This window comes from Salmo salar, chromosome 06 (genome assembly GCF_965601325.2).
Source record: "Salmo salar chromosome 06, fSalSal1, whole genome shotgun sequence".
In the NCBI taxonomy this organism is placed as follows: Eukaryota; Metazoa; Chordata; class Actinopteri; order Salmoniformes; family Salmonidae; genus Salmo; species Salmo salar.
The window spans coordinates 78,485,479-78,497,772 of NC_138296.1; the positions used below are offsets into that span (position 1 = coordinate 78,485,479).

The 12,294-nt window shown below is 45.2% G+C and overlaps 1 protein-coding gene across 3 annotated transcripts in view; it reads left to right on the forward strand.

Moving 5' to 3' along the window:
• LOC106608062 (1-phosphatidylinositol 4,5-bisphosphate phosphodiesterase beta-1) overlaps positions 1 to 12,294 on the forward strand; it is a 275,600-nt gene that overhangs the window by 232,354 nt on the left and 30,952 nt on the right. Inside the window, exons 28-33 of one of the 3 annotated variants that reach the window (XM_045720989.2) lie at positions 7,856 to 8,024; positions 8,508 to 8,584; positions 8,746 to 8,835; positions 9,166 to 9,223; positions 9,322 to 9,408; positions 9,726 to 9,750. In XM_045720989.2, the coding sequence (XP_045576945.2) occupies positions 7,856 to 8,024; positions 8,508 to 8,584; positions 8,746 to 8,835; positions 9,166 to 9,223; positions 9,322 to 9,408; positions 9,726 to 9,750 (506 nt within the window). The remainder of the gene's footprint in view (positions 1 to 7,855; positions 8,025 to 8,507; positions 8,585 to 8,745; positions 8,836 to 9,165; positions 9,224 to 9,321; positions 9,409 to 9,725; positions 9,751 to 12,294) is intronic. The other 2 variants (XM_045720987.2, XM_045720988.2) reach the window with 2 other exon arrangements.

Below are 12,294 nucleotides of genomic sequence, written 5' to 3' on the forward strand. Positions count from 1 at the left end.
TTCACATCCTACCATACCCTTGTCTGTACATTATGCCTTGAATCTATTCTTCCACACCCAGAAACCTGTTCCTTTTACTCTCTGTTCCGAATTCACTAGACAACCAGTTCTTATAGCCTTTAGCTGTACCCTTATCCTACTCCTCCTCTGTTCCTCTGGTGATGTAGAGGTTCATCAAGGCCCTACAGCGCCTAGCTCCACTCCCATTCCCCAGGCGCTCTCATTTGTTGACTTCTGTAACTGTAAAAGCATTGATTTCATGCATGTTAACATTAGAAGCCTCCTCCCCAAGTTTGTTTTATTCACTGCCTTAGCACACTCTGCCAACCCGGATGTCCTAGCCGTGTCTGAATCCTGGCTTAGGAAGGCCACCAAAAATCTTGACATTTCCATCCCTAAGTATAACATTTTCCGACAAGATAGAACTGCCAAGGGGAGCGGAGTTGTAACGGTTGTCATCGGATATAGACCAAAATGCAGCGGGGAAATGTGCACTCATCTTCTTTATTATAATCGGACAAGAAGGAGAACCAAAATAAACACGTACACAAAGAAAACACAATGACTATTCACATGCTGGTAAGGCACAAGGCTATACACAGAACAATCTCCCACAAACACATACCTATATATAGGACTCTCAATCAGAGGCAACTAGAAAACACCTGCCTCCAATTGAGAGTCCAACCCCAATTAACAAAACATAGAAATACAAAAGACTAGACAGAACATAGAAATACACTAACATTGAACAGTGCCCAAAAACCCCCGGAATACATAAATCAAATACCCTACTAAACAAACCACCACCCCGAACCACATAAAACAAATACCCTCTGCCACGTCCTGACCAAACTACAATAACAAATAACCCTTATTACTGGTCAGGACGTGACAGTACCCCCCCCCCCCCCCCCCCCCCCTAATACCCCAAAACAAACATAAATCCCCTAAACTAAAGGGAGGGAAGGGAGGGTGGCTGCCGTCAACGACGGCACCTGTGCTACACCCCCCCCCCTCCCCAACCCACCTATACTGGAGGTGGCTCAGGATCTGGTCTACAGCCACCCAGACTGTAGGCATACTCGCTTGGTTCCGGACCGTAGGCAGACTCACTCGGTTCCGGGCCGTAGGCAGACTCACTCGGTTCCGAGCTGTAGGCAGACTCACACAGTTCGGAGTTATAGGCAGACTCGCTCGGTTCCGGACCGCAGGCAGACTCACTCGGTTCCGGATCGCAGGGAGACTCACTCGGTTCCGGATCGCAGGCAGACTCACTCGGTTCCGGACTGTAGACCCATTCACCCCTCTCCAAACTGTGGGCCGTCTCACTCGGTTCTGCACAGTGGGCCATCTCCCTTGGTTCCGAACTGTAGGGCGTCTCACTCGGTTCTGCACAGTGGGCCGTCTCCCTTGGTTCCAAACTGTAGGCCGTCTCACTCGGTTCCGGGCTTAACACTCTTACCGGATACTCATGACGGGGTACTGTTGTCGGATACTCTGGACGGGGCACTGTTGCCGAATACTCTGGACGGGGTACTGTCGTCGAATACTCTGGACGGGGTACTGTTTCCGAATACTCTGGACGGGGCACTGTTTCCGGACACTCTGGACAGGGCACTGTTTCCGGACACTCTGGACAGGGCACTGTTTCTGGACACTCGAGGCTGGGCTGACGCACTGGAAGCCTGATGCGTGGGACTTGTAGTGGAGGTACCAGCCTGGGGACACGCACCTCAGGGCTAGTGCGGGAAGCAGGAACCGGCCGAGTGGAACTGGTATTACGCACTGGAAGCCTGATGCGTGGTGCTGGTACTGGAAGTGCCAGTTTGGGAACACGCACCTCATGGCTAGTGCGGGGAGCAGGAACGGGCTGAGTTGGACTGGGCTGACGTATTGGAGGCCTGGTGCGTGGTACTGGTACTGGATATACCGGGCCATGGAGAAGCACTGGCGGTCTCGATCGCACCTCCTGCACAACCCGTCCTGGCTGGATGGAACTAGTAGCCCTGTACGAGTGGAGTGCTGGTACAGGGCGAACTGGGCTGTGCAGGGGCCTGATGGTTGCCATGCGTAGAGCGGGCGTAGGGTAGCCTGGACTTAGGAGGCACACCGGTGACCAGATGCGCTGCGCAGGCATCCTCCTACCAGGCTGGATGCCCACTCTAGCACGACACTTGCAAGGGGCTGGGATCACTCGCACCGGACTGTGCGTGCGTATGGGCGAGATCGTGCGCACTTCCGCATACCTCGGCGCTCTCCACTCCAAACGCTTCCCATAAAAGCACGGGGAGCTGGCTTAGGTCTACTGCCTGGCCCAGCCAAACTACCCGTGTGCTCCCCCAAAAATAATTCTTGGGGGTGCCTCTCCGGCTTAAACGCCAGTCGTGTTTCCCTGTAGCGTTCCCGGTCTTCGCTCCACTTTCTCCATGGACCTTCTCCGGCCATAATCTCCTCCCACGTCCACTTTTCCCGACAGTCCATATCAAATTCCCTTTGCTCCTTACTCCGCTGCTTGGTCTTTTTCTGGTGGGAGATTCTGTAACGGTTGTCGTCGGATATAGACCAAAATGCAGCGGGGAAATGTACACATCTTCTTTATTATAATCGGACAAGAAGGAGAACCAAAATAAACACGTACACAAAGAAAACATAACGACTATTCACATGCTGGTAAGGCACAAGGCTATACACAGAACAATCTCCCACAAAGCACTCAACAAACACATACCTATATATAGGACTCTCAATCAGAGGCAACTAGAAAACACCTGCCTCCAATTGAGAGTCCAACCCCACTTAACAAAACATTGAAATACAAAAGACTAGACAGAACATAGAAATACACTAACATAGAACAGTGCCCAAAAACCTCAGGAATACATACATCAAATGCCCCACTAAACAAACCACCACCCTGAACCACATAAAACAAATACCCTCTGCCACGTCCTGACCAAACTACAATAACAATAACCCCTATTACTGGTCAGGATGTGACAGGAGTTGCAATCTACTGCAGAGACAGCCTGCAGAGTTCTGTCATACTATCCAGGTCTGTGCCCAAACAATTCAAGCTTCTACTTATAAAAATCCAACTTTCCAGAAACAAGTCTCTCATCGTTGCCGCTGGTTATCTTTTTAGAGATAGACGTGCCGCTAGCGACCCACCTTGACAACATCCTGTGAAAATGCAGAGCGGGAAATTCTAAAATACTACATTTGTAATATTAACCATTCATGAAGATACATGTGTCTTACATAATTTAAAAGCTTAACATCTTGTTAATCCAGCCGATTTGTCCAAGTTTAGCCCTGACCAAACTCCGATTTACTATTAGAAAAGTTTGATTACCTTTGCTGTCCTGGGAGTGCATTCTGACGAAGACAACAAAAGGTAATCAAACTTTTATAATAGTAAATCTGATTTTGGTGAAGGCTAAACTTGCCGGGTGTCTAAATAGCTAGCCCGTGATGGCTGGGCTATGTACTTAGAATATTGCAAAATGTGCTTTCACCAAAAAGCTATTTTAAAATCGGACATATCGAGTGCATAGAGGAGTTCTGTATCTATAATTCTTAAAATAATTGTTATGCTTTTTGTGAACGTTTATCGTGAGTAATTTAGTAAATTGTTAGCAAATTCCCCAGAAGTTTGCGGGGGGTATGCTAGTTCTGAACATCACATGCTAATGTAAAAAGCAGTTTTTTGATATAAATATGAACTTGATTGAACAAAACATGCATGTATTGTATAACATAATGTCCTAGGTGTGTCATCTGATGAAGATCATCAAAGGTTAGTGCTGCATTTAGCTGTCTTCTGGGTTTTTGTGACATTATATGCTAGCTTGAAAAATGGGTGTCTGATTATTTCTGGCTTGGTACTCTGCTGACATAATGTAATGTTTTGCTGTAAAGCCTTTTTGAAATCGGACAGTGTGGTTAGATAAAGGAGAGTCTTGTCTTTAAAATGCTGTGAAATAGTCATATGTTTGAAAAATTGAAGTTTTTGTATTTTTGAGGAATTTGTAATTCGCGCCACGCCTATCATTGGATATTGGAGCAGGTGTTCCGCTAGCGGAACGTCTAGATGTAAGAGGTTAACTAACCTCCAGATGAGCTTCAATGCCGTACAACTCTCCTTCCGTGGCCTCCAACTGCTCTTAAATGCAAGTAAAACCAAATGCATGCTCTTCAACCGATCGCTGCCCGCACCTGCCCGCCTGTCCAGCATCACTACTCTGGACAGTTCTGACTTATAATATGTGGACAATTACAAATACCTAGGTGTCTGGTTAGACTGTAAACTCTCCTTACAGACTCACATTAAGCATTTCCAATCAAAAATGTAATCTAGAAACAGCTTCCTATTTCGCAACAAAGCATCCTTCACTCATGCTGCCAAACATACCCTCGTAAAACTGACTATCCTACCGATCCTTGAATTCGGCGATGTCATTTATAAAATAACCTCCAACACTCTACTCAGCAAATTGGATGCAGTCTATCACAGTGCCCTCCGTTTTGTCACCAAAGCCCCATATACTACCCACCACAGCGACCTGTATGCTCTCGTTGGTTGGCCCTCGCTTCATATTCCTCACCAAACCCACTGGCTCCAGGTCATCTATAAGTCTTTGCTAGGTTAAGCCCCACCTTATCTCAGCTCACTGGTCACCATTGCAGCACCCACCCATAGCACGCGCTCCAGCAGGTATATTTCACTGGTCGCCCCAAAGCCTATTCCTCATTTGGCCACCTTTCCTTCCAGTTCTCTGCTGCCAATGACCGTGACGAATTGCAAAAATCACTGAAGCTGGAGACTAATATCTCCCTCACTAGCTTCAACCTGTCTGGGCTAGGGGGCAGTATTTTCACGGCCGGATGAAAAACGTACCCAATTTAAACAGGTTACTACTCTGGCCCAGAAACTAGAATATGCATATTATTAGTAGATTTGGATAGAAAACACTCTTAAGTTTCGAAAACTGTTTGAATGGTGTCTGTGAGTATAACAGAACTCATATGGCAGGCAAAAACCTGCCTGTAGCTCAGTTGGTAGAGCATGGTGTTTGCAACGCATGGCGTTTGCAACGCCAGAGTTGTGGGTTTGATTCCCAAGGGGGGCCAGCACAGAAAAAAAATGTATGAAATGAAATGTATACATTCACTACTGTAAGTTGCTCTGGATAAGAGTGTCTACTAAAATGTAAATATACTAAAAATCCAAGCAGGAAGTGAAAAGTCTGAGAATTGTCTTTCTTCTTTTGATTCTCTATCGAAGCTACAGTGTCTGTGGGGTGACGTTGCACTTCTCAAGGCTTCCATTGGCTGTCTAAAGCTTTCAGAAAGTGGTTTGAGCATTCTCCTGTTACTGGGCAGATAATAGGAGCTCAGTTACTGAATGTTCTGCCTGGCAACAAAGGGATTGGATATGCGCGGTCACGCGGGCACGCCGTTCCTTCTTTTTCTTCTTGAATGAATATGCTATTGTCCGGTTGGAATATTATCGCAATTTTACGTTAAAAATACCATAAAGATTGATTTTAAACAGCGTTTGACATGCTTCTAAGTACGGTAATGGAACATTTTGACTTTTCGTCTGTCGTTCCGCACTCGCGCATTATACCTTTGGATAAGTGATCTGTACGCACGAACAAAACGGAGGTATTTGTACATAAATATGGATTATTTCGAACAAAAACAACATTTCCTGTGGAAGTAGCAGTCCTGGGAGTGCATTCTGACAAAGATCAGCAAAGGTAAGAGAATATTTCTAATACTAATTCTGAGTTTAGGTTGCCCCGAACTTGGCGGGTGTCTGAATAGCTTACCGTGATGGCTGAGCTATGTACTCAGAATATTGAAAAATGTGCTTTCTCCGTAAAGCTATTTTAAAATCTGACACAGCGGTTGCATCCAGGGGTAGTCTATCTATAATTCTTAAAATAATTGTTATATATTTTGTCAACGTTTATGATGAGTATTTTTGTAAATTGATGTGCACATTCACTGGACGTTTCGGTGGGAATACATTTTCTGAACATCACGCGCCAATGTAAAATGCTGTTTTTGGATATAAATATGAACTTTATCGAACAAAACATACATGTATTTTGTAACATAATGTCCTAGGAGTGTCATCTGATGAAGATCGTCAAAGGTTAGTGCTTCATTTAGCTGTGTTTTGGGTTTTATAGACACATATCCTTGCTTGGAAAATGGCTGTGTGATTATTTGTGTCTATGTACTCTCCTAACATAATCTAATGTTTTGCTTTCGCTGTAAAGCCTTTAAAATGGTGTAAAATAGTTGTATTTTTGAGAAAGTTGAATTATGACATTTAGTTGTTTTTGAATTTGCCGCCCTAATATTTCACTGGCTGTGTCCCGCAGGTGGGACGCGTCCCACCTAGCCCATAGAAGTTAAGCATCAGCTGTCAGAGCAGCTCACATATCACTGCAACTGTACGTAGTCCATCTGTAAATAGCCCATCCAACTACCTCATCCCCATATTGTTATTATTTTTATTTTTTTTCTCCTTTGCACCCCAGTATCTCCACTTGCACATTCATCTTCTGCTCATCTATCACTCCAGTGTTTAATTGTTAAATTGTAATTACTTCGCCACTACGGCCTATTTATTGCATTACCTCCCTAATCTTACCTCATTTGCACACACTGTATATAGATTTTTTCTATTGAGTTATTGACTGTACGTTTGTTTATTCCATGTGTAACTCTGTATTGCTGTTTGTGTCGCACTTGTTGTAAATGTGAACTTTTTATCAACTGGCCTACCTTGTTAAATAAAGGTGAAATAAAATGTAAAAAAATAAAATTACATAATTTATGCAGCAGCATACAAGACATTTTTGGACTCACCTTGTTGTGCTGTGCTCACTTGAACAGGAAGGCGGCGCGGCGGTCCATCGTGTGCAAATTTTGTCATCAAACTTATCATCAAAGTCTGGCATTCTCTGGATTTATGGTGCTTTCAAGACAACTGGGGGAAAAAAAAGGTTGAGTCAAGATGACGTCAGTGATCTTCAGGTCGGAGCTCTAGAAAGAGGCCCGAGTTCCCGACTTGCAATTCCGAGTTGGATGACTGTTCAAAACGTATTTTCCCAGTCAGAGCTATTTTTTTCCCGAGTTCCCAGTTGTCTTGAACTCACTGAAGTCAGATTTCCCAGTTTTGAGTTTCCAGTTGTTTTGAGCATGGCAGAAGTCATGCTGGATTAACAACATGGCCAATGTGGAATGTTTATCCTTTTAAGCTTGGAAAAGTGACCCTTAAACCCAGACTTGGAACCACACACCCACTCCGCTGAATAGCAGGCTGGTGATTGCTTTGCAATGCTTGCAGTTAGCCAGTAATTCCTTCCAAACCACTCATTGTTGAATTTGTGATTTCCAGCTTGTTGTGTAATGTTTATGTCCAATGGCCGATGAGCACCGATACGTTTTATCTATAATTTCTCTTAATTTAAAAAGGATTTACCAGTAGACTGTCGACTTGATTCATGATGATGACTGCTAGCTTGCAGATAAGATTTTGAAAGTATGATGTTGATTGGACATAAGTCCAATCAAAGCTACTGTAGATATAACGTGATTAGACGTCATTTTATCTGTGGCCAATAACCTTGAACTTTCTTGGATGGGCACATCTAATGTAACTCTATGGCAGCACCCAAGGGACTTGAATTTTCTAGCTCTACCCTTAGATTTGGTGGTGACGTAGTGTCCCCATGAGTGACAAAATACTGAGCCAATCACAGTGTAACTATAGGAACATTACCCAATCACGGCACAACTAAAGAACATTACCAACCCTTACGTGTGTGTTTAGCAGGTCGGAACAGTCCCTGTCGACCCTGGAGCAGGAGCTGTGTGTGTTGGACCAGGAGTCCAGTCAGAGACTGTCTGAGCTGAAGGAGAAGCAGCAACAACAGCTACTCACACTGAGACAGGAGCAGTATTACAGTGAGAAGTACCAGAAGAAAGAACACAATAAAACGGTACAGGCACGCATGCGCACGAACGCACCCACCTAACCATATCCTCAACCAGAGTTATACTAGAGACCAGCTTACCTAACTACATACAGTAGATGTATTATTTGCGTTGAATCAGCATTAACCCTCAACTCAGTATAACGCTCGCATTGGCTTGTGTTTAATGACTGGGCTCCCTCTGGGCTTTATGGCCAAAATCACCCTGTTGTGCTGACCTTAGATCAGTGTAAAGATTTCCCAGTGCTCCTCTACTGCTTTGTGATGTGGAAAGACTGAGTGTAGTAACTGATCTGTGTACAGTTTGTGTGGATGAGGTGTCAGGGTTTATCCATGATGAATAGAACCATACTGACAGACCAATTATATTCTCCAATGTCAACAGATAAGTCATGCCTGAGTTAAACAGAAAGCATGAGTCAGCTATCATATGCTACGAGGAAGACAAACTGTAGGATAACCAGTGTTCTTTTTCCTGTGGATCTCTAGCTGTTGGAGAAGTTGACAACCATAGCCGAGGAGTGTCAGAGTGCCCAGCTGAAGAAGATCAGAGACATCTGTGACAAGTAAAAAAGTGCACAAACACACACACACACACACACACACACACACACACACACACACACACACACACACACACACACACACACACACACACACACACACACACACGAAGCTCATGTATTTCATGGCCCATTTGTTTCACTGTCCTCCTATTTCTCCACAGGGAAAAGAAAGACATGAAGAAGAAGATGGACAAGAAAAGACAGGAGAAGATTAATGAAGCAAAGGCCAACAACAAGAACGTGACAGAGGAGTAAGTACATGGGATTGGGGAAGAGACCTCCTAATACATAAGTGTTCATGCTCCTTAAGGCCACCTGATGGCGATAAAGATTCATGCCTGACTGACTGATCTAGCTAATGATCACGACAGGAACAATTTAATACAAATATTCCGTAATTTTTTACAGAAAGACTTTATGCTTGTAAGTGTCATAGGTAATCAGGCAGACCTACCAACTTTTATATGGTCCTTTGAGCTAGATTGGAACCAGGAACATCAGGATTGTTGACTGTTAAAGTAAAGGTTACATTTGAGGAATCTTACAGAGAGGTTAGAGCTGACATCTGTATATGTTTACAGAGAGAAGCTGGAAATCAACAGGTCATTTGTCAATGAGGTGGTGCAGTATATCAAACGGGTAAGTGTGTGCGTGTGTCCATGCCGGCGTGTGGATTTGTTTGTGTTTGTTATGTGGCTACACCTTACTCTCGCCTACCCCTGTCTCTGTCTGTGTAGTTGGAGGATGCTCAGAGTAAGAGAATGGAGAGACTACTGGAGAAGCACAAGGACATCAGACAGCAGATTTTGGATGAGAAACCTAAGGTATGGACACATTTACCCTCAAATACAGAACTGTAGGATGAAGTTGCTTCTAACCAATCATTCAGTGTCAGGAATAGGATGCATACCAAATGTCACCCTATTCCCTATATAGTGCACTCCTTTTGACCAGGACCCATAGGGTAGTGCACTCCTTTTGACCAGGACCCATAGGGTAGTGCCCTGCTTTTGACCAGGACCCATAGGGTAGTGCACTATGAAGGGAATTGGGTACCATTTGGGACAGAGACATATTTTCAACCCATAAAGGTTCCATTGGTTAACCATTTCCATCATGTCCATTGTTACTGTGATTGTAGGAAGGAGGATCCCCAGAGGACCAGGGTAAGACATTCTGCATCTGAGTGTGCATTAATACAGCTTCAATACTTAAGCATTAATAACAATGTATACGGAAGCTTTAATAAGAAGGCAAAAGCTGAAGAATGATAACAAGTGGATGTGCAACTTTCCTCTGACCCTGCCCCTCTGTTACAATAACCCTGATGGTCAACTACCCTCTATGTCTAAGCTCAACCCAACAGTCCCAAAGTACTCTCTCTCTCTAAACCCTGTTCCCATGGTTTCTTCCCCCTCTTCCCCACGCTCAGTGATCTCCTCTGTGCTTGGGTGCATGGGGCAGTTGTCTATTTTCCACCATGTTCCCTCTCTGAATACTCTAAAATCTATGGCTGTGTTGCTATGTGTTTTAGAAGTAAAATACATTTCTAAACCTTGCGATTGTACATGGAAATATAAAGTACACTTTGTTCTAGACCTAATGTATTGGCGACATCTATATGAGGACGTGGTAGGCAGCAGACATATGCTGAAAGAGGATGCATGGATGATGTATATATTTTCCTCATTAGTGCATGACATCACATTTTAGTAGTTTGTGTGTTGACCACACGGGGTCAGCGTACCCTGGTGCATTAGCCTGGTAGTTCTTACCAGAGCGATATACTACTGCCCTGCACCACTGCATGTGCTTTCTTACACTTCCTCATTTCTATCTCAAGGACATTTCTTACAACATGCATCAGGCTGAATGCTGTGATAAGAACAGAGAATAATTACGCTATGAAACAATAAACAGTTCTCTTCTCAGTAGCTGTGCATGGTTATACTGTCTTGGCTGTAAGCTGTGTTTTAGATTCAGCCACACTCCTACAGTAGCACGTGTGTGTGTGTGTGTGTGTGTGTGTGTGTGTGTGTGTGTGTGTGTGTGTGTGTGTGTGTGTGTGTGTGTGTGTGTGTGTGTGTGTGGTGTGTGTGTGTGTGTGTGTGTGTGTGTGTGTGTGTGTGTGTGTAAGCGTATGGCTGTGATAATGCCATGTTCTCCCCAGTATCCTGGCGTAGCCTCTGTCCTTACAGCTCCCTCAGAGTCCCCCAGCCCAGATATTCTAAAGACAATTCTGCCTCAGCTTGTACTCAATCATACCTCCTGAGTGGTACGTATGTGTTACCTCTGATACGTGTAGAGAAAAGAGGGAGAGAAAGACAGGGAGAGTGATGACGAGGTGAGAGTTCCATCAAGAGCTAATGGAGGAGGGCATGAGTAACCAGGATAGGGCTAATGAAGGAGGGCATGAGTAACCAGGACAGGGCTAATGGAGGAGGGCATGAGTAACCAGGACAGGGCTAATGGAGGAGGGCATGAGTAACCAGGATAGGGCTAATGGAGGAGGGCATGAGTAACCAGGATAGGCTAATGGAGGAGGGCATGAGTAACCAGGATAGGGCTAATGGAGGAGGGCATGAGTAACCAGGACAGGGCTAATGGAGGAGGGCATGAGTAACCAGGATAGGGCTAATGGAGGAGGGCATGAGTAACCAGGACAGGGCTAATGGAGGAGGGCATGAGTAACCAGGACAGGGCTAATGGAGGAGGGCATGAGTAACCAGGACAGGGCTAATGGAGGAGGGCATGAGTAACCAGGACAGGGCTAATGGAGGAGGGCATGAGTAACCAGGACAGGGCTAATGGAGGAGGGCATGAGTAACCAGGATAGGGCTAATGGAGGAGGGCATGAGTAACCAGGACAGGGCTAATGGAGGAGGGCATGAGTAACCAGGATAGGGCTAATGGAGGAGGGCATGAGTAACCAGGATAGGGCTAATGGAGGAGGGCATGAGTAACCAGGATAGGGCTAATGGAGGAGGGCATGAGTAACCAGGACAGGGCTAATGGAGGAGGGCATGAGTAACCAGGATAGGGCTAATGGAGGAGGGCATGAGTAACCAGGATAGGGCTAATGGAGGAGGGCATGAGTAACCAGGATAGGGCTAATGGAGGAGGGCATGAGTAACCAGGATAGGGCTAATGGAGGAGGGCTTGAGTAACCAGGATAGGGCTAATGGAGGAGGGCATGAGTAACCAGGATAGGGCAAATGCAGGAGGGCATGAGTAACCAGGATAGGGCAAATGCAGGAGGGCATGAATAACCAGGATAGGGCTAATATGATGACACACACACACACACACACAAACACAAACACAAACACACACAAACACAAACTGAACAAGTTCCACAGATATGTGACTAACAGAAATTGAATAATGTGTCCCTGAACAAAGGGGGGGGGGGGGTCAAAATCAAAAGTAACAGTCAGTATCTGGTGTGGCCACCAGCTGCATTAAGTACTGCAATGCATCTCCTCCTCAGGGACTGTACCAGATTTGCCAGTTCTTGCTATGAGATGTTACCCCACACTTCCACCAAGGCACCTGCAAGTTCCCAGACATTTCTGGGGGAAATGGCCCTAGCCCTCACCCTCTGATTCAACATGTCCCAGACTTGCTCAATGGGATTGAGATCCGGGCTCTTTGCTGGCCATGGCAGAACACTGACATTCCTGTCTTGCAGGAAATCACGCACAGAACGA